General features: G+C 32.6%; 2 protein-coding genes and 1 non-coding gene across 4 annotated transcripts; all 3 read left to right on the top strand.

Annotated features, from left to right (window-relative positions):
• Positions 1–9652: 9652 nt before the first annotated feature.
• On the top strand, positions 9653–15669 carry SK1 (shikimate kinase 1). The gene is made up of 11 exons (XM_085705544.1): positions 9653–9699; positions 9835–10034; positions 11079–11137; positions 11313–11367; positions 11461–11533; positions 12110–12197; positions 13963–14045; positions 14153–14282; positions 14575–14653; positions 15008–15072; positions 15215–15669. The coding sequence occupies exons 2-11, from the start codon at positions 9863–9865 to the stop codon at positions 15269–15271; spliced, it is 861 nt and encodes a 286-aa protein (XP_085561670.1). The 5' UTR covers positions 9653–9699; positions 9835–9862; the 3' UTR covers positions 15272–15669.
• Positions 15670–18152: 2483 nt separating this feature from the next.
• TRNAL-AAG (transfer RNA leucine (anticodon AAG)) lies at positions 18153–18233 on the top strand. Its single transcript has one exon. It is a non-coding gene; the product is annotated as a tRNA-Leu (tRNA).
• A 97-nt stretch (positions 18234–18330) lies between these two features.
• LOC146933765 (uncharacterized) lies at positions 18331–21861 on the top strand. Of its 2 annotated transcripts, none has more exons than XM_085705541.1 (10): positions 18331–18559; positions 18828–18899; positions 19374–19448; positions 19572–19640; positions 20464–20540; positions 20626–20714; positions 20837–20966; positions 21234–21324; positions 21425–21490; positions 21618–21861. In XM_085705541.1, exons 1-10 carry the CDS (start codon positions 18380–18382, stop codon positions 21735–21737), a joined length of 969 nt encoding a protein of 322 aa, XP_085561667.1. In that variant the 5' UTR covers positions 18331–18379; the 3' UTR covers positions 21738–21861. The 2 variants fall into 2 exon arrangements, with proteins under 2 accessions (XP_085561667.1, XP_085561666.1); XM_085705540.1 differs by having other exon boundaries at positions 18804–18899.
• Positions 21862–22098: the final 237 nt, after the last annotated feature.

Genomic DNA, 22098 nt, shown 5'->3' with positions numbered 1-22098 from the left:
ACTTTTTTTAAACAAATAATCTAGTTTGTTTGGATACAACTATATAAAAGGGATTTTTTGTTACAAAATTAGTTCAATCTTTTAAATTATATTTTCTCTCTCCTCTAAAAAAAATCTATTTTATTTTAAGCTGCTCCTAACAGCTTCTCATTTGAAGCTGTTTTTAGATTATTTTTAGATTCTGATTTTTTTTAAAATCTGTAACAAACGGATACAATACTCTTAAAAGTGATTATTTTTTTAAAATAAGTGATTTTTTTCTTAAAAAAGCTATAACAAACGGGCTCTAAGTCATTTACTATTTATTGCGTTTTTTTTTTCAATTCTTTTAATCTATGCTTTCATACAGTTAATGAAAGAAATTTTTGTTAAATAACTTACAATTATTTTTTTTACAACATTAACTATGTTTTTTAATTTACATGAAATTTCCAACGTGACATAATTTGGGAGGGAGGAAGTATTTTTTTAGTTTTTCTTCTTTTAAGGAAGAGTGTTTTTTAGTTATTATAGATAAAAATCTTTATTAATGAAAATGCACTTCAGTTCTTTGAAAACATAAAATAAAAAGGCACGTTAAAAATAACGAAAAAATTTGTACCAAATAAAAAATAGAGATTTACTTTTTCCATCCTGCAAAATTTCCAAAAATACCCCGGATTATATAATCCGGACAAGATTGTTAGTGATTTCCGGAATATGAAATCCGAACCAGATGTTGTGTGCTTTTTTGTGTCTTTCTTTGATGTCAAGGGTCTCTGTTGACCGTTATATGAACCTCATGCAAGCTGCAATGCAATTGCAGGGTTCATATGAACGGTCAACAATGACCATGACACCGCTGACACCCCAAAAAAACTAGAAACATTTGAAGAAAATGGAAAAAAAGAGGTGAAGTGAAGAATGAAGGTAGTTGTTGAAGATGAAAGTCTATTTATAGCCTAAAACAAGTCCTAGGTCATTAATACAGTCAATGAAAACGTGTTAGTGGTTGTAACCGTCCAAACCCACATTAATGGCTCTCTTTCACAAGAATCCAAGCTCTCCTTCAAAAGAATTCAATGCTGAAGATTTCCGGATTTTACATTCCGGAATGTCCTTAGCCCTACAAGAAGTGCCAACTTTTCCCTCGTTCACCATTATCGCATGAATCCGGAAAATATATTCCGGAAAACAGACGTGCATTTCGGATTTTATACTTCGGAATGCATCAGTCATGGCCGGTGGTCTGCACCACAGGTTTTTGTCGGTGATCAGGTCAAAAAAACGCGTTTTACCACGTTTTTTGACTGCATTTATGACCTCCCAACCGTTTTTGACCCACCCCTCCCTATAAATAGCCTTCCAAACCCCCACCATTTCTCACACCATCCTCTCCCACCCTCTCCTCCTCTTCTTCCTTCTACAACCATGGTTTTCCATCGTTGGCCTTTCATAGATAAGGGCCTCGTTGAAAACTTTCAGGGTTTGTATGAACGGTCAATGAGGATGGAACCGCGCTGCAACTAAGTGCGGTTCATCTGAGGGTCATGTGGGTCAGCGTGGTTCTTGGTTTCGCCTGTCGGGCGTAAATTTGAGCACCCCCTACCTCTCTCAAGGGAATTGTTTTCTTCTTCCCGCCCTCCTCTTCCCTCCTCCTCCGGTTTTCCTCCAATATGCAAACTACTGATATGTCCTATCACATAGCAGTGGTTAGACTCTTAGGAGATTAGAATTAGGCTCTTAGAAGATTAGAAATAGATTTAGGATCTTATGCAATAAGCTTAAAAAACTTGAAAATTATTGTAATGTATTGTTCATATATTAATAAAATGAGTTGTTTTTATGTTTGTGTCTTTTTATTTCTGTTTTTTATTTTATTTGCATTCCATTTTACGAATTGTAAAGCTTAAAATTGCAAAAGTTCTGGTAAAACACTATTCTGGATTTTAAAATCCGGATACATCTGCAAAATTCTAACAATTCAATCCGAAAAACGAAATCCTAACCAGGGGTAAAATTGAAAAAAAAATAGAGCGCGCGAGGAAAGACATGGGGTGGGAAAAGTAATACTCTAAAAAATATTGAAAAGATAGAAAATGGATAGCACACTATCCATTCCCGTCCGTACAGCCTGCTCCACTAGTTCCACCAACCAACCTTCTAATTGGCGGTGGTTGGTGAGCCCTGAGACAGCCTTCTTCTATTTATTTACCAACGTGAAAAAGTAGCAATTTTTATTTTGTTGTTTTCATTTACTAATAATTTTTTAGAGATGCTGAGAGCATCTACCATGGGAGAGTCTTAAACATTTAAGACCTGGTATCTAATAGGTACCTCCATTGTAGAAAAAAAAAGTGAGAGTCTTAAAAGATGCAAGGTCTAAATTAAGACATCATTCTTAAATGGGCCCACATCACCTTTTTATTGAAATAATAATTAAAAAGTGTATTAAAATAGATAGTGTATTAAATAAATAATATTGGTGGGACTCAATTAGACCTTTTGTTAGAGGATCTCCACGCTTGAGTACCTATTAGGTACTATTATTAAAAAATTATTAAAAAGTGACGTGTCAATGTGGGATCCATTTAAGACCTCAAAGATGAGAGTCTCCATTGTGGATGTTCTAAGGAGTGTCTTAATGACATTTTTTAAGATTCTAAAATAAGTCAATGATTTTGAAATATTGGAAGTTGCATATTCAATGAATTGAAAATTGGAATGTTTAACCTTTATAGCGAATAATTTTTTAATTGAAGATCTTTAAAGAGTGCCTTGGACACTCGTTAATAAGACCTATAACTTTTTTATTTATTTTTTGTGTGTTTGATTTTAAAAAATCAAATAAAAGTGTATAACCGTTTTTTTATGACAAAATTTTATTTCCAAGGATTTACAAATTGAAAAAAAATATATAAGGGGCATTCAATCCGCGGAAAACCAACACCCAATTAAGAACTAAATAAAATAAACAGGTGGGTTTGAAAATCACTCGTAACACATATAATGTTTTTTTTTTTGGTTAATTAAGTAAATGGTCCCTATAAATGTTCAGAATTTTGTTTTTAGTCCCTACAAAATAAAATCACACTTTTTAGTCCCTATAAAATTTTTCATCAACATTTTTAGTCCCTATAAAATTTTCAAACAGCATTTTTAGTCCCTATAAAAATTTTCCATCAGCATTTTTAGTCCCTTAAATGCTTAAGAAAAATGTCACAGGGACTAAAAAGTGTGATTTTATTTTGTAGGGACTAAAAACAAAACTGTGAATATTTATAGGAATAAAAACTTAATTAACCCTTTTTTTTATAGCTAAAAACCACCTCTAAAAGGTTGATTTTATACCCTCTACAACATCTTTAAGGTGCCGTTTACGGTAGGAGACATGAATAGGTCTCCTACGGTAGGAGACTACATAAAATACTGTTTTTTTTTTTTGTTACTAAAGTGACATGTGTTTGTAGGTTGTGGTACATTGGTAACCTATTATTGGAGGTAATTTCTATCTAAGTTATTTATTTAACTGTTGGGCAATCTTGGAATTTCCTCCTGAATAAAAAATTATTTTCCCAGTAACATCATTAATGATTGCAGCATTGTTTCGTTGCTATGAACGTCATTAATATAATGGCTGCAAATTTTTTTTGAGAAATATAATGACTTCATATATTAATGAGGTACTATATAATGACTTCACTCTCTCAAAAAAAAAAATATAATGACTTCATATAATGAGGTATATAATTACCTTTTTACTATATAATGACTTCATATAATGGAGTATATAATTACGTTTTTACTATATAATGACTTCATATAATGAGGCATATAATTACCTTTTTACTATAGATTGAATATTATGAGTTTTTTTTAAAAATAATTGAATATTATTAGTTGAATGGTCAATAGAGAACAAGAGTTAAATAAGTTTTTGGTCTCAATAAATATACGGAATGAAAAACAATTTGACATGTTAATGTCTAGTAAAAAAAAATTCAACACCTAATTTTAGCCTCTATTAAATTAAATTTTGTTTAATTATGCTTAAACATTTGAATTTTTGAACACTTTTCCAGCGATGTTAGGAGCATTAAAAGGAAGTCTTTTATAAAAAAAAAAAAAAAATTTAACATGCAATGAATTAGATTAGAATATTTCTAAACAACAAAGTTTTAAGATTAAAGTAATACAAATTTGGAAATATTCTCATAGACAGGAAGTTAATATTTGAAAGACTCTGATAGAACGGATGTTAGTCTTTTGAAAGATTCTTATAGATAATATATTAGTTTTTGAACGATTCTCATATACAGGAAGTTAGTCGTCGGATGATTCTCATAGAACGGATGTTAGTCTTTCAAAAGATTCTTATAAAAAATATATTAGTCTTTGGAAGATTCTCATATACATGAAGTTAGTCGTCGGATGATTCTCATAGAACAAATGTAAGTCTTTTGAAAGACTCTTCTAGATAATAAGTTAGTCTTTAGAAGATTCTCATAGAACATGTATTAGTCTTTTGAAAAATTATTATAGATAGGAAGTTAGTCTTTGGAAGATTCCTATGGATAGTGTGTTAGTCTTTTGAAATATTCTTACAAATAAGAAGTTAGTATTAAGAACATTCTCATAGAACGTATATTAGTCTTTTAAAAGACTCTTATAGATACGAAGTTAGTCTTTGGAAGATTCTCATAGAACGTGTGTTACTCTTTTGAAAGATTCTTATAGATAATAAATTAGTGTTTGAAAGATTCACATAAAACGGATGTTAGTCTTTTGAAAGATTATTATAGATAAGAAATTAGTGTTTGGAGTATTCTCGTAGAACGGGTGTTAGTCTTTTTAAAGATTCCTATAGATAAAAAAATTTGTGTTTGGAAGATTCTCATATAACATATTTTAGTCTTTTGAAAGATTCTTATACATAAGAAGTTAGTCTTTTGAAAGACTCTTATAAATAAGAATTTAATCTTTGGAAGATTCTCATAGAACTGATGTTAGTCTTTTGAAAGATTATTATAGATAAGAAGTCAGTCTTTGGATGATTCTCATATGAAAGACTCTTATAGATAAGAAGTCAGTATTTGGGAGATTCTCATAGAACAGATGTTAGTCTTTTGAAAGATTCTTATAGATAAGAAATTAGTGTTTGGACTATTTTCATAGAACGAATGTTAGTGTTTTGAAAGATTTTTATAGAGCTTAGTTGCTTTCTTTTTCTTTTTTGAGAGTTTAGTTACTTTCTTTTTCTTACTTAGGGGTGGAACAGGCCAGGCCGTCCGACAGGGGCCTATGGCCTAGCCTATTTAAAGCCTAGCTCGGCCCAGCTCGTTTAATAAAAAGGTCAGGCTCAAGCTTTTTATAAAGCCTATTTACTCAAATAGGCTAGGCTAAGGCTTACAAAAAAGCCTATTAAGCTCGTCGGGCCGGCCTATTAAGCTTTTAATATATAATATGCATTTCATTATTGATAATGTTGATGCTTTATTTTTATAAACTTAAGCTTTCATATGATTTGGCTATTTAGTAGCAGATATATTGGTGTGATTAGCCCTTCGTAAGTATTTATTATTTAGTAGAAGTCATATTTGTGTGTTTTAGGCCTTCATAAGTTTTGACCTATTTAGTGGTAGGCTTATAGATGTTCCTAGGCCTTAGTGTAAAATAGGCTTTTAAATAGGCTTTCAGGCTTCATCAGACCTTTAAAAAGGCTAGGCCAGGCCTCGAAAATAAGCCTATGACGGGTAATAGGCCAGGCTCAGGCCTATAATTTTTGAAATAGGCCAGGCTTAGGCCTTACAAAGCTCGGCTCGGCCTAGCCCATTTCCACCCCTACTAACATTGTCGTAGATAATAATCTTAGTTCATAAGAAGATTCCCATAGAACAGAAGACAGTCTTAGTAAGATTATCAAAGAAAAGAATCTAAGTTCTTAAAAAGATTCTCATAAAACGGAAGTTAGTCTTACCAAGATTGTCACAGATAAGAATCCCAATTCTTACAAAGAATCTCATAAAATGGAAGACATGCTTAGTAAGATTATCAATGATATGAATCTTAGTTTCTAAGAAGATTCTCATAGAACGGAAGTCAGTCTTAGTAAGATTATCAAACAATCCCTTCATAAACTCACCCAAGCGACAAACGACATCGAATAAAATTATTTCCACCGTTGCATATGTCTCAATTGAACTAAGAATGAACCAATAACACGGATTTCACCATTCAGAATCTTAGAGATAAGTTGATCCAACAAACTATCCCTTCAGAAATCTAGTCAACATGGAATTACATTTGTTTGTCGACTGAAACTTACCTACGCGACAAACGATAACAAACAAAATCGCTCCAACTGTTGGATGTAACCTAATTGAACTTAGAATGAACTAGAAACTTGAATTTTAGTAAAGAGAGATAGAGAGTTTGTCGCATTGACTTGCAACAAAAATTTCGATCGTCAAAATTTAAGTTCGTATTTCATCCTTAGTCCACTTAGGTATTATTCAACGGTCGAATTTATTATATAGAAGAGAAATTCTTAGTTGAAAACAACTCCAAATCAAAAAAGTCGGGCGCACAAAAATGATAAATTTAAAAGAGAAAATAACATAGTCACAACACTAAATATCGTTTCTCTTTAAAATTTTATCTTTCATGTATGTGTGTCAAAATAAATTTTATTTAGGCTTGTGTCTTTGGATTTGCTATATATAAAAACCCATAATAAAATGAAGGGAAATGCTAACTAGTGCCCTCAAGAAACTTTTTAAGAAATCTAAAGAAGAAACCTTGTCTTGAGAATGATGCATTCAATGTATTGAAATTTTAAAAAGTAATTTTTCTACATAAAACTTATCAATTTTTTCTATTCTTGAATCCTTAACAAGTGTTATTATGAATTAAATTATTGATTATTTGATCACTATTCAAAACTGTTTTAACAATTAAATAAAATCAAAATCATATAAATATAAATGCAAATGGCTATTTGTGGTGCGGTTAGTTATGTGTGCTGGATGTTGTGTTACAGGTCGTCGGTTCGAGTCTTGTTTCTGCAAAGTCTGTTTTTATTTTGTTTGTCGGTTCGAGTCTTGTTTCTGCGAAGTCTGTTTTTATTTTGTTTTTTTTTCGCCAATTTTTTTATTTTTTTTAATAGCATTCTTCTTCGCCCGTCTCCTTTAAAACGGATTCTTTCGACCCGAAATACGACCCGATCGGATGACACACGATACACAATGAAATTCAACAATTTTTACGTACTTTTGAACGAATTTGAAAGGCAAGGAGAAAGCACATACTTATTTTACGTATTTCAAAGGATTGATCAATAGGTTGAAATTTTTTCAAGTCTAATCTCATGGCTAACATTCTCCCTACCATCTTCTTCTCCAACCTCTTCCACGTCCACCATTGTTATCGCATACCAACTCAAGAAAAACACCATAACCTTCAATTTTTGGTTTAACAGTAACAAATCTTGAACCCGCCTTCTTCTCCGTTCAATTGATTTTCGATCTCTGTTTCTTTCTTGCTATATTACATTAATAATTTGCTTGATCACAATTCAATTTTTCAATAACTAGAGCTTCATGTAACCCAGTAAAGTCCAATTAAGTTTGGATTATCTCTCGCCGGAGCCGCCGACGCCGATGGTTTTCACCATTTACCGGCGAGCTTACCACAACAAATTGGACAACTAGATCGATTTCCAAGCTACAAATCAATGCAATCAGCATGAAAATAATGCTTACAACAACTTAGTTGTTGGAGTTTTTCACCGTCGATGAACACCAACTAGCAAACAGGACAATCACCGCCGCTTTCACATGAGCTCCTGGGAACAATATGCAAAAGAATTGTTGGGAGTTTCATCTTGCTGAGATTTACGTACCATTTTTCCAACAATGTCAAAAATATCCTTTGTTAAATGTGATATTAAAATCAATTGCATTTTTTAAAATTAAAATACTAACAAGTCACAAAACCTACATATCTCAGCCATTAAAAAGCTTTTAAACACATCCAATGGTTGACATTCATTTTAAAAAAAAAAAAAAACATTCAAGTCTCCTACGGTAGGAGACCTAAAGAGGTTGCCTACCGTAGCCTTTGCCCATCTGGTAACGTCACTTTTCTTCAAAGAGAAAACAACCCTATTTATATATAGCCTCCCAAGGCTTCTACATTGTAGCATGTCAAATAACCATCAAATCCCTTTCGAAATTTTTTATTTGAGGACAGGTTTGAATATTAAAAAAGATGATTTGGACCGGGTTGGTGTGGCTATAGCCAGCCACACTAGGCCTTACACAAGTCCACCCATGATTTCAAACAGTATTTTTTATAAAATTTTGATTAAAACCATAAGCATAAATTTTTCTCGCTTACCAACAATATAACAATATTCCTTAAAAAAAAATATAACAATATTATAAAAAAACTTTATTTAAAAATATAATTGGAAGTTAAAAAAATCATCTCAAAATCATGTATCCCACTTTATATATAATGTAAAAATATAGATAAAGATATTTTCAAAATGATTTATATAACCAAAAACGTTTAAGTAATTAATTAGCTCCACCGAAAATGAACCGTCCAATTTGAATTCAATTCTTGAATAAAACAATTTGAAGTTCATACTCCCCCATTTCATAATTAGTGATCGATTTGTAAAAAAATATTATTTCGAAATAATTGACTAATTTGACTTTTCAATGTAATATCAATTACTTTTTTCTAACTATGCACCATAATTTATACAACTTGTATAATTTTCAATTCAATATTTTTCATTATATTTTTACTTTCTTTCTCTATTACTTTAATTTTCCTACCGGTCAATACATACTTTTCTTTATAATAATATGGTTGTCTATTTGATTGTCAAATAAATTGATATATTCAAATAACACCGCTCTTACTTACAAAAACCAGAAAAACCAACAAATCAATAACTATATTTTGAAAAAAAAAAAAAAAAACTACCATCATGTAGGAAAAAGTCAGAGTCTAATACCACACCTACCACAATTGCCACCTATCCGGTATCCACCAATATTGGATCTCCCAGTTGGTAAGTTGTCAATCTTTATATTATTAGTAGCACTCAAAATGAAAACAACTTTATCTCCTCCCACAATACTTTACTCGTTATAGGCAAAGTTTGAGGTTGGAATTTCAAACATAAATTTTAATAATTAAACCACTTGATTAAAAAAAATTTGAAAATGAAAAGAATAAACTCTACATGCACTATTTTAATTTTCACTTCTTATTAAAATTAAGACTCTCTCGTAAAGATTGTTTAACTCCCATCGGATAAAAATTGACAGACAAATGCTACATCAAAAATAAAGTGGCCAATAGTGAAAGTTGGGGTGTTGGACCTTACTATTTGTTTGTGGGTAACCTTGTTCAACTCTAACTAACACTTTCATCATAGAGTAATGATATTTTGACATCGATTTGATGACAACTTTGTTGACAACCTTGTTTTTTTCACTTCTTATTGGTCAAAAACAATGGAGAGAGAATAAGGAAGAGAGATGATAACAACATCATGTGAGTATGAGAGAGAAAGTTGTCCAAAAATTGTCAAAAATGGTTGTCAAAATATCATTTCTCTTCATCATATCACCTTCATCCATTCCAATTAGATTTTGCTTCCACTCCATTCTTTTTCTTTCATTTCTCAAACAAATCTACCAGGTCAGTTCAGTATCTCTTTCTCTCTCTCTCTCATTTTTTTTATTAGTTTCGATTATTATTATTCCTTTTGGTTTCGGTTTCCATTCCTTATTTTATCGAGGATCGTTAATTGAGGAAAACTCACCTTCGTTTCAGTTTGCACTCTGTATTGCCGCTGTATGTAATGGATGCTAAAGCTGTTCAAATGTTGCATCTACCGGTTCTTACCCGACCCGAGAATTGTGTGAGAATAACGGGTTGTTCTTTGAGTCGGACCGGTAAACTGAAAAAGCTTCAGACGATTCGGTGCAAGAAGGTTTCTACGGAAGTTGCTTGTTCTTATAACAATATTCCAGGTTCTGCTATAATTAAACATTAATTAATTAATTAAAACCAATTAATTACACTGTTCACAGTTGGCATTGTTTTTGTTTTATTCAATTTCCCTTTTGTTTTTGAAAGTGTAGTTTTTTTGTCATTATTTAAAGCGAGGTTTTGTTTTTTTGGCTTTTTAAGCAAATTTGTAGATGCTAGGTTGTTCCATGAGATCAAAATCATAGAGTTTAGATGCTTCTTTCATTAATACGTTATTCCTTCCAAATTCTGTTGAATGTTATTTGAATACCTATAACGTGATTAATATGCAAAGGGAGGGTATTTAGAATGGTTTATTTGTATATATATCATTATCTTGAGTAACTACTGCGTAGCCCATAACACCGACACACTTCTGATCCAAAGTGTGTTCAGGTGTTGACATGTGGTGTCAGATACTAACCGACACATGCGATTATATTCAATCAATTCATTTGTTTTTCCTTCTAATTAGTGTTGATGTCAGCGTGTCTGATGTATGTGTTTGCGTCATTTTTTCAGACATTAAGCTGTTTTCACCTTAATCCAATAAGCTCTTTAAGATAACTTTTGGTCTCTTCCATCCACTGTTACGTTCTATTGTAGCAGCTAAAACAAATGTTGAGAACACAAACAACTTTTGCAACATTTATATCCAATCACAAGTAGCTCATGGAATTTAAGATTTTATGAAATTTGTCATATGATGAGCTCTTGTATAATAAGCACTTAATTAAAGTGTTTACCCAAAACTCCCCTAATAGTCATACCAGCTTGGCACCTGAGAATATATTTTCTATCACGTTGAATTGATAATTACATTAGCCAATATTAAGCTAGCTTTTACCATTGGATGCTTGAATAGCATTTACTTCTGGTGATTAATTGAAAAAAAAAAAAAGGAATTTACCGCATATTTCAAGGAAAAGTGTGGTGTTTGAGCAGATTTATTTAATATGCTCATACTTGGTTTAGTTTGTTACCTACTAAAATAAGTGCTTCCCATTTTGGATCCTTACATTTTGTTTCTGATATTACTCTTGTAGCTTCAACATTGGAATCTGGAGGGCATAAGTTTCCCCTTGAGGAAGAGTTGGTTCTGAAGGTAATAGCATATGCTCTTCATCATTTTTAATTAATTTAAGCTCATTCATTTTAGTTGATGTTATATCCTTCATTTTTTAAGCAAAACCATCAACAGATAGTAATATCAGCTCAGTTTTTGTTGCCCTTTTAAGTATATATATACCATTTTCTTACTTGAACCAATAAAATTGCAGAATAGATCGCAACAGATTCTGCCGTATTTAAGTGGGCGCTGTATATATGTTGTTGGTCAGTTTCTTTGGTTGATGTCTCGTGATTACCCGGCATGCAATACAAGTATGATTACTTTGGCATTCAAAATACTTTCAAATTGACATGCAGGAATGATGGGCTCTGGGAAGACAACTGTGGGGAAAATTATGTCGCAAGCGCTTAGCTATTCATTTTGTGATTGGTTAGTATATATTAATTTCTTGTCTTTGTTCACAGGGAAAGATGAGTTTCCAAAACATGTAAATTGTGTAGCGTTTGATTTTTTTTTTTTTTTTTTATATCAAATGTACCATTTGAATAGGCAATAAAGAAACAACATCATTTGTGTGTGTAATCATCACACTATATATATATTTAAATTATGTAGCATTTTTTTTTGGCCAAATGTACCATTTGAATAGGCAATAAAGAAACAATATCATTTTGTGTGTGTAATCATCACACTACATTTAATATTTGATATGAGGTCCAACTAGTGTTCATATTCAAGTGATATTAAATTAAGGTGTCTACAATTTTATTATGCAATAGATAAAAACGGGGGGAGGGGGTCAGTTATCCTGGGGATTTTGCTCTAGTTTTCATACAAGAGTGTTGTTTGAAATTCGTTTATTATAGTGTCCACATCTGCCTATTGCAAAACAGTTACTTTGATTCATGGCCATATTACAAGTCTTGCTGATTTTATATTTTTTGATTCATGGCCATATTATAGGTCTTGCTGATTTTATATTTTTTACTCATGTGTATGTTATAGTGATACATTGATTGAGGAAGAGGTTGATGGAAACTCTGTAGCTGATATATTCAAGCTCTATGGAGAATCTTTCTTTCGCGAGAAGGAGGTCAGTTGGAAAGGACAGTTTCAAGTTTTCATATTCTTCAGTGTTGATAATTTTTCTTAAGTTGTCTGAACGTTTAGATGTTCCTATTTCTTTAATTACATCCCAATACCCTTATTTTCTGCTTCTATATATTATAAGCTGCTCCAAGGAGACGGGAGATCAATATGAAGCACTGACACGTCGACACCGGTATTAATTTGATATAATCGAATAATTGAATGTAACATGTGTCAATGTCATGTCAGTGTCGCAAACTGTCACGTGTCAGACACTAGACACGCCTTCGATGTGAAGTGTCAGTGCTACATAGATGTGTGCTGAAATACCAATTCATGTTGGTACTCTACAATTAACAGTGGCAGTTCTACATACCAATTCATGATGGTACTTGACACTTAGCAGTGTCACAGGCAGGATTAGCACAGAACATCAAACAAAGAGAATCCAAATAAACAAAATATTTTCTTGTAGTTTGTATAACTAGCTTAAGTAGTTCCTTTTACCGAGTCAGTGGAATGTCCGTCCCACATTTACGGATCTTTTGTTGAAATAGAAGAATATTTCTTCAACCAGTTAGGATTTCTGCAAGTAAATTGATTTAGTTTGTAGAGACAGCAAATGGGCATGGAAAGAGTGTGACCTCTATATTGATTGATTGTACATATATGGTGGAATCCACCCCCTCTTACCAGCTTGTTACTAGGAGCGAGTTGTCCTCTACTTTAACAATATGAGAGCCTGTTTGTTCACCCATGTCACAGATGGACGGTGGACCGCCCTGTCCAACTTTACAGGTTTGGCAACAGAGCATTAATTTCATATGATCGTATCAGCTGGGTATGAGACATAGTTTACATTTATAGTCGAGGTCTGGAGGCATTTGCTTTCTTGTTATGTTGGCTTCTAGTTTTGGATTATCTCTACACCCCCAACTTTGTTTGAAATAAACATTTTAGTAACTACACTCCCTAAAACAAATCCTCCTCTCTTAAAAAGGTTTTAAGAAATAATTAGGTGCTTACTGGTTGTAGCTCATAAGCGTTGTCATCAGTGTTGTTAAATAACAGCTATAGCGGTGCTGTATCGCTACAGCGTAACGGAATGTGCTATTAGTACAAAATTTATCAATTAGGTGCTATAGTGGCACTAACATGTTGATAACACTTCTTGTGTTGTGTGTGATTAGTGACCAGGGCCTATGCCATGGACTCCCTGCTAAAAGATAAAAAGACATTATCTTTAATCTCTATAATTGGTTTGTCTCAAGCAACATACTGAGTCACTTGATGACAATTTTTACTAAAGTGGTTTTAAGGTACTGAACCATTAATATGGTTCAAATCAGTTCAGTTTATGAGCCATGTATTGATGTACACCCCTATCAAGTGACTCAACATGTTGCTTGACACCAAACGATTATAGAGATTAAAAGCAACATGTCTTTTAGCAGGGGAGTTCATGGCATAGTTCCTGAATTGAAGCATATTAACTGTTACATCAAGTTTATGTAGCAGTTAGTTTGATATTAACGTAAGTTGAAACTCATGTCCTACAATAAAAGCTTGTTACAAGGTTCTGAAATTTGATGTTAATAATTTTAAACAGCATAATGTCTGATGATGGCATGTACGGAGAAGTCACTACTGTATCTCCTAACTCCTATTATTCTGTTTGACTATTATGATACTAAGATATTGTGAATTGTTCCGGCTAGCCTATGGTTCTGTCACACAGTCATTATTCATTTGTTTGTTTACCATTTCAGACTGAGGCATTGAATAAGCTGTCCCTGATGCATAAACTTGTCATTTCTACAGGTGGAGGTGCTGTTGTGCGGCCTATTAATTGGTATAAAAATTAACATACTAATAGTATCGAGCAAAGTTTATGCTTCACTTTTTATGATTAAGTATTTCCTCATCTTTACATGTATTTGTATGGGAATGGATTGCCAGGAAATATATGCACAAGGGGGTTAGTGTTTGGTTAGATGTACCAGTGGAAGCATTGGCCAAAAGAATTGCAGCCGTGGGAACTAATTCTCGCCCTCTTCTACACGATGAAGCAGGAGATGCATACACTGCGGTAAATTTTTTGCATCAATAAGATTTTGTGTGCGTGTCAAAGCATATTATTAAGGGTCTTGTTAACGAGTGCCCCCGGGGCACTCTTTAAGCATCCCAAATTTAGAAATTATTTTTTAAAAAAGTCAAATGTCACAAATTCCAATGCATTGATTACACCGAATTTCATAAAAACTTACTTTTAAAGGTGCTTAACATTTCCCTTATATTAATTATCCATAATTTTGGTCACCAAACTTGCGTAAAAAAATATTTTTCACAAAATAATTTGACCAGTTGTAATTCACATGCAGGCTTTGATGCGTTTGTCTGATCTTTTTGAAGAGAGAGGTGAATTCTATGCCAACGCCAATGCTAGAGTCTCATTAGAAAGTATGTCTAAATTTTCTTTTTTGTTTTGAAATTAAAACTTATAAAATTTTCCAGATTCTGTAAGAAAAAACAGGAAGACACCTTGTATGTATTTACATTGTCGTGGTGTGATATCTGAAGCTTAGTTTTTTGTCCTAGTGTTCTGAATCAATTAGTATTTCAAGATTTGCTCAAAATAAAACATTTAAAACTCATGTTGCTGTATGTATAGATCCTTCTCCAATAAAAAAGAGTGATCTTGTTGCTTTACAATCTTTTGTGAAGCTCAACACACACTATTCCTTCATGTTATATGCTTCCTAGATGATAACAATCAAAATACAATTTCTGATGCTGTGCTGTTTTTATGTGCAGATATAGCAACAAAACTGGGCCGAAAAGATGCGTCTGATTTGTCTCCAACTGAAATTGCAATTGAGGTCTTGCACAATTTCTGCCTCATGCCTTTAACTCCATTTCAATTTGTTAGCTTTGGGCAAACTGGAATATTCACGGATGCTAAAGCTGAATCTAAGTTCTGTATAACCGATGCGAATCTAATAATTCTTCTGTATCTTGCAGGCGCTAGAGCAAATTGGCAACTTTTTAAAGGCAGAAGATGGTGGTTATGCAAGATAGTAGTGCGATTTGGCGCACTCGTGTTTTGATTGTTTATATTTTTTTTTCTTCAATTTGCGGTTTGCAATTAAGGCCATGCTGTTGTGCGGTGTTGTTTTAAGTGTGAAAATAAAAATAAATGTAGCTTGCCACATTTTTTATACATAATTTTTGTTGGGAATTAAGCTTCATGTGACAGCCAATAGCAACAGTTTGAATTTCTAGGCTTTTTTTTATCGTTGATGTATATACTATATATATTCCGGTTGACGACCCCACTTAGTGGGATAAGGCTGAATTGTTGTTGTATTCTAGTTGACGAAGTTTTTGCTGTAAATTGAGTTCGGTTGATCAGTTAATGTGTGACTGACTTCCTGTAAGAGATTGTATGTTGTAAAATGACACTCTATCTTCTTCTATTTTGGGTCTCCCATGGGTCTTAATTGGTGCCTTCATGCTTCAGTCTTGCTTGTTTCTATACGAAAGATCCATCTACGGAACACACATTAGTCATCTATATCTATAATGTTTTATTTCTGAAAACAATTTATCAGTTGCACGAGAGTGATATTGTAAACCGTTGTATTTAACTTCAGGAATGGTGTTAACAAGACGATCTTAACTTCAGGAATGTTTAGCAAGCATTACATTCTTTAACTGATTTAATTTGTCTCGACATACTCTCTCTCTCTCTGGCCGTAAATGGCACTTTTAGAGCATCCGATAAAAGAAGAGGAAAGACAATCGAGAAGTTCATAGACCACGATGAAAGGGTCTAAGCTGTTCGCTTTTCCAACTTAGCTAGAATATCGTCAGAATAATTTCCTGTACTAGTAGTCACCAGCTAGAGAGTCTCAAAAACTAGTTTAAGTAAAAAAATAGTTTTGTATTTTCATTTCTTCGAGGACAAAGTACGTCTATAGATTAGGATTGAAATGCAACTAGAAATATAAATTAGGGGATAACGTGTATTGATCGTTTTGTATCTGCTTTTAATTATATAATATAATCACCACTTTATTTGATGTTTTTAAATATTTACACATGAAACATAAAAAAATAGAAATATTGTGTCTTATTTCCTGCATACATCTATGAAGTCAACTAGTCAAGAAACAAAATAAAATTGAGATTGTTTGAAGGTGAATATACCCTGATATTCTAGAATTTTGTTGGGTAGATACTCAATATTCAATCAATTAATGCTGTGTTATTTTTTTTAGCACTGTTAAATGCCACGAAGTAATTTCCCAAGAATAACAAGAATACAACAATGTCCTATTTCACAAAAATAAAAAACTATTAACTCCAACTTTCACACAAATCATGATCGTGTGTTTGTGTTATCTACAGTGCTTGTCATTTCGTGGCTTTCGTATTTGTGCCTTTCATTAGATGAAGCATTATCCATTTTTTTAGATTAATTATTGTAAAATAAATTTGAACAAAACTCCATATTATTAAGTAATTTTTTTGTTGGAATTGGCTGTAGCCTTCTAGTGTTCGTGGCTGTGTGCATTACAATTTCTCCATAATATTAAAAAGTTAAGATGATAAACAAAAACATGCAATATTACCCAAAAAGCATACAATATCCGATTAATAGATGAGAATTGCTAAATAGTGCGACTTGGTACTTTAACGAAACTTGACGAACGGCAAACCCGCTTACCATTCACGAGGATAAAAATGACAATCTCAAACAACAATCGTTAATACTTACGTATTTTGTCGTTTTTCGTTTAAGCATATCTTATACTATTCAACAATTTCTCTCATAGACAATTTATCTCACCTTGAGCAAACATCAATTTTCAGTTCAGCATGCATCCTGAGACAAAGAAAAGACAGATTAAAAAGAAAATAAAACAATGTCAAAATAACTTAATCATATTCATGATTAATCCCACCTAAGCTTGACCAAAAAGAAAAATTAATCCCATCTAAGGCTCTGTTTGGTAAAAATAGCGGATAGCTGATAAGCTAACTGATAGCTTTTTAGCTGATAAGCTAGCTGATGACTGATGACTGATAAGCTAGTTGAAGTGTTTGGTAAAATTAGCGGTTCAACTAGCTTATAAACGTAAAATGACATAAAAGGGTATTTTTAATGCATTATAAAATTTGTATCAATTGATATTTAAATATTTAAAATTTCATAGTTTAAACATATTAATCTAATATGTCTTTCATATGTTATTTTTAAATTCATAAATTGGCTAATGTTTTATTTAAAATTGATTTTATTTCAGTTTTTAGACTTTATAAAAAAATTAAACAAAACCTTTAAAAAAAAATAATTGTTACCCTCTAAAACAAAATTAATCGTATTGACCCAAAATCAAACAAAATTTTGTTTTTACACTTAAAAACAAAATTAAACATAACGTAATATGATTTATTTAGGTAAACGTAACATATATTTTTTTTAAGGAAAAATGTAGTTTTTATTTTTGTAAACATGAGCATATATTTTGTAAAAAAAATAAAAGCGTGAGCATATATATTTAGTTAAAGTGAAATCTGGGATTAAAAGTGTCATGTTTTTCTTCAACGTAGTTATTTATTTACAAAGGGTAAATATGGATTTTGTTAAATTGATAAGGGTAAAAATGAGACAAAAAATGAGAAGCTATAAGCTATAAGCTCAAACGCTACTTAGAATAGCTTCTGAAAAATAGCTTATAAGCTCGTGAAATAAGCTATAAGCTCATGGTCAAAAAGTGTTACCAAACAGAGTTTTTTTTGTCAAATGAGCTTATAAGCTATAAGCTAAGAGCTAAAAGCTCTTTTTTGTGGTTTACCAAACAAACCCTAAGTAGCAATTACGTTTATTCAAAAAAAAAAAAAAAAAGTAGCAATTACGTTAACATATCTATGTTTGAACAATGCTAACACCAAAGTTGAGATGGCCGAGTTGGTCTAAGGCGCCAGATTAAGGTTCTGGTCCGAAAGGGCGTGGGTTCAAATCCCACTCTCAACAGTAGTTTTTTTATTTTATTTTTTCTGCTTCATTGGTCCCACAAAGCTTCTCAACTCTCAAATCCTTTCTTATCTACTGCAACCTGCACCCTCCAATGAGGTTGAAACAATTACAACGAATACAGATAACAAAGCGATAATAATATAATGTTGATCACAACCATGCCTTACTCATCATCTTTACCCAAACCATATTATAATTTTTACCATAATCATCATCACCACCAAACATGCTTCAACATCAACCTCCCTAAATTCACAACCAGAGCTTCTTCCTCTGCTGCACCTGGTGTCGACCTCAACACTCTTGATTCTGCCATTGCCAAGGTAATTGACCATTACATTTTTTATTTGAAGTTATATAAAAATTACACGAGGTTATACTCGATGATGGGGAACATGAAGGTTTTCTAAATTTCAAGTTCAAGTTAGATATTTTTTTTGTTATATGCTTAAAATAAAATAATCCCCGTGAAATTGTATTCAATCCATTGTTCATTGAAATGGTAGTTTATACCGTTTGGGTAATATAACTGAACTAACAAGTATGTAAATAAATGTGTTTGTGCAGAAAGACAGCAATGCAGTTAAAGAGGCACTTGATCAACTGAGTGAAATTGGTTGGGCCAAGAAATGGAGTTCTCAGCCATATGTTTCACGTCGTACGGTTAGTGTCCATTATAAATGTTGATGTTCTGGATAGATGCCAAGGGACATAGCAATAAGCAATGCACCTATATAGCACTAACACTTCACTTCAGATTGAGGGTGTATCTTACATGTGTTGTGGACTGTCGTGTCCACAACACATATTGTTACATTGAATCAATTTTCTTAAATTTTTATCGATGATGTTCGCGTATGTATCAGTCTTTCTAGTCAAGTATATTATTTTGTCCAATACTTCTTCCAAATATTTAAAGGGAAATGTTAACACGTGCCCTTGGGGCACTTGTTAAGAAGTTTAAAAAGGAAATTTTATCTTGGGAATGATTTATTCAGCACATTGAAAGTTTAAAAAGTAACTTTATCTACAAAATATTTAACTAGTGCCCTAAGGGCATTGGTTAACAAGACCCATATTTAAATATTCATATGCAAGCTTCGTTATTCGTTTAACCTCTCCAAATTTGTGCGACAGACATCACTTCGAGAGCTGACAACTTTAGGGATTAAAAATGCGGAGAACCTTGCAATTCCTAGTGTCAGAAATGATGTGAGTTTTCAGAATTTCTTTCTCTATTTTTGCAGTATCAAATGGAATTATACATGGCATATGACTTTCTTGAGAATTAAGTTTTTTCAAGTACAACATATAACACAGATCTTTGTGGTGCAGGCAGCTTTTCTCTTTACTGTGGTTGGAACAACTGGATTCTTGGGTATTCTGGCTGGCCAGCTTCCCGGGGTATGTATCCCTTGCACTCTTCTTTGTTACTTTGTATGTCTGTTTGATGATCTTGTGTATGATAATCTGTTTTTAGAAATATGATGAAGTCTAGTAGTGTTATTTGCAAGTGTGGATATAGCATTCATGGTTTCACATTGTGGTTGTAGTCAAGCACATTTGTATATCCATTCCAATTCCAAATTTATCTGAGTACTTTGAAGTCTGCATCAAAGTGCATCCGCTTCATTGCGACATCAAATTGTATATTTTTTCGTGATTTTCAAAAGCATCACAACGTGATACTGTAGACATATCGCTTAATGTAGTCTACAGCTTGAAATTATGACTGGCAGGCCATTTGGCTGGTAGCCTTGTAGTCTTTTATGGATTATAAATGATATCTTGATAATTAGAGTTTTTTTTAAGAAGATAATTAGAGTTAAAAGAAGCCAAAATGGAATTTCCTTTTTCACCTGCATCACAAGTTTAGTCTACATACTATATTCCACTTCTTTTGAACAATTGCTAGCAATAGTGATAATTTTCTGCATTATGCTTTTTTTAGGGTTTAGAATTGTCTCCTCTTTGAAGTTGACGGGCTCATACATTTAGCTTATGACTATTAAACAGAAGTTTAAGAATGTCCTTGGTAGATAAGTGAAAAGTGTAAATATTTTAGAACTGGATTCCTTTTAACTTGCTTGTTATGCCTAAATAACAAAGTGAAAATGGAAAATAAGTTTTGTTTGAAAATAATTTTGCTCCCAATAGTTTTCACCTTCTTACTTCCCATCAACTCTCTCATTTATCATCTGTGATTAATGCTTGTTGACTGATGCAGGATTGGGGCTTCTTTGTACCATACTTGATTGGGAGTATTTCCTTAGTGGTATTGGGTATAGGCAGCACATCTCCTGGGTAAGTACTACGCTTACAAGTTGGCAAGAATGCCCTCTTCAGTGTTTGCCATAGCATTAATGCTCTAATTAATATGTTAGTGTAGGCTTCTCCAAGCAGCTATTAGCAGCTTTTCAGTTGTTTTTCCTGATTATCAAGAAAGGATTGCTAGACATGAAGCAGCCCACTTTTTGAGTACTGCCCTATTGCTTTTATGGCTGATATTCATTCACAAAGTATCAGATATATCATATATGTCTTATCAATTTCATCATGACTCTAACTCAGCTTCTTCTTTTTGTTCATTCTATTTCTAGTTGCTTATCTGCTTGGCTTACCCATTTTGGGATATTCACTGGATATTGGAAAAGAGCATGTCAATCTCATTGATGATAGGCTTGAAAAGCTTCTCTATAGTGGTCAGCTTGATGCTAAGGAGATAGATAGGTATATTTACTAGGAAACTTTAGTGCATATTCTTAAATCACGGTAGCACCATGATTTTGTGAAATTCGACACCAATCCAAACAGACACCTAGTTTAGAAAACTCCTATATGATATGACATGAACACGGAATGTGGTGAAAATTAAGAATCATAAGACATGTCACAACTATAATAAAATGAAGAAATTATCCCAATTTGTAGTCATTTGTTAAGAACAAAGTACCAATGTGAAGAAATAGGTAAAGTTGTTATTGCTTGTTTTTTCAGATTGGCTGTTGTATCAATGGCTGGACTGGCAGCAGAAGGTTTAACATATGACAAGGTTGTTGGTCAATCTGCTGATCTTTTCACTCTCCAGGTTTGAGACCTCTATTTTCAAAATATGTGAATACTATTAAACTACTCAATAGTATTATTGAATCAAATAATAATTTTAAAAAGTATATATTTTGCTACAGAGGTTTATAAACAGAACCAAACCACAACTCAGCAAAGATCAGCAACAAAATCTCACTAGATGGGCAGTAAGTTCTTCTATAACACAGAGCTAGACACAAATTAGCATTGCAGATATATTTCAAAAGCTCATATTTGTGGAGGTTTAGTCCTCAAGTTTATGCATTTTTGTCCTTAAAAAGCTTATATTTGCAGGTTTTGTTCGCTGCTTCTCTATTGAAAAACAACAAGTCGATCCATGAAGCCTTAATGGCATCGATGGCAAAGAAGGCAAGTGTACTCGAGTGCATTCAAACAATCGAAAGTGCATCATAGTTCAACATTAAACAATTATAAGCTCTTACATACATAATACAAATGTATAAGCAAAGTCTACAAACTTAATTAAAATCATAATTTTCTTGTTTATAAAAATGCATAGCATTCAAGTTCTTGATAATGTATAGCCATTTTTTTTATTTGTGTTAACTTTCTGTTTCTCAAAGGGAAGGACTCCATTGATCTCTAGAGCTAGAGTTCAGTGCCCAAGAATTGTTCCAACCAAAATTGAACATGAGTTCTTCCAAACAATTCGTCTTTAGATGGAGTTTGTTAACCATCTAATCACTTGTTTAGACATTCGATATTTGATTTGAGTAATACTTGAAAGGATGAGACAAAAATATGATTAAGAAAC

Source organism: Medicago sativa, chromosome 4, assembly GCF_051527215.1.
Source record: "Medicago sativa cultivar Bolivia chromosome 4, Bolivia_mono, whole genome shotgun sequence".
NCBI lineage: Eukaryota > Viridiplantae > Streptophyta > Magnoliopsida > Fabales > Fabaceae > Medicago > Medicago sativa.
Note: the sequence above shows the minus strand (reverse complement) of the source record. Positions and strands in the feature narration are given on the sequence as shown.

What these genes read in the sequence shown, in the direction of transcription:
- LOC146933765 (XM_085705540.1), top strand. Translation starts at nt 18,380, where the DNA reads ATGTTGATCACAACCATGCCTTACTCATCATCTTTACCCAAACCATAT. An exon ending in TTCCTAGTGTCAGAAATGAT is followed by an intron (nt 19,449 to 19,571) that starts GTGAGTTTTCAG and finishes TTTGTGGTGCAG; the next exon opens with GCAGCTTTTCTCTTTACTGT. An exon ending in AAAATCTCACTAGATGGGCA is followed by an intron (nt 21,491 to 21,617) that starts GTAAGTTCTTCT and finishes TTATATTTGCAG; the next exon opens with GTTTTGTTCGCTGCTTCTCT.
- SK1 (XM_085705544.1), top strand. Translation starts at nt 9,863, where the DNA reads ATGGATGCTAAAGCTGTTCAAATGTTGCATCTACCGGTTCTTACCCGA. An exon ending in CTTTCTTTCGCGAGAAGGAG is followed by an intron (nt 12,198 to 13,962) that starts GTCAGTTGGAAA and finishes TTACCATTTCAG; the next exon opens with ACTGAGGCATTGAATAAGCT. An exon ending in CAGGAGATGCATACACTGCG is followed by an intron (nt 14,283 to 14,574) that starts GTAAATTTTTTG and finishes ATTCACATGCAG; the next exon opens with GCTTTGATGCGTTTGTCTGA.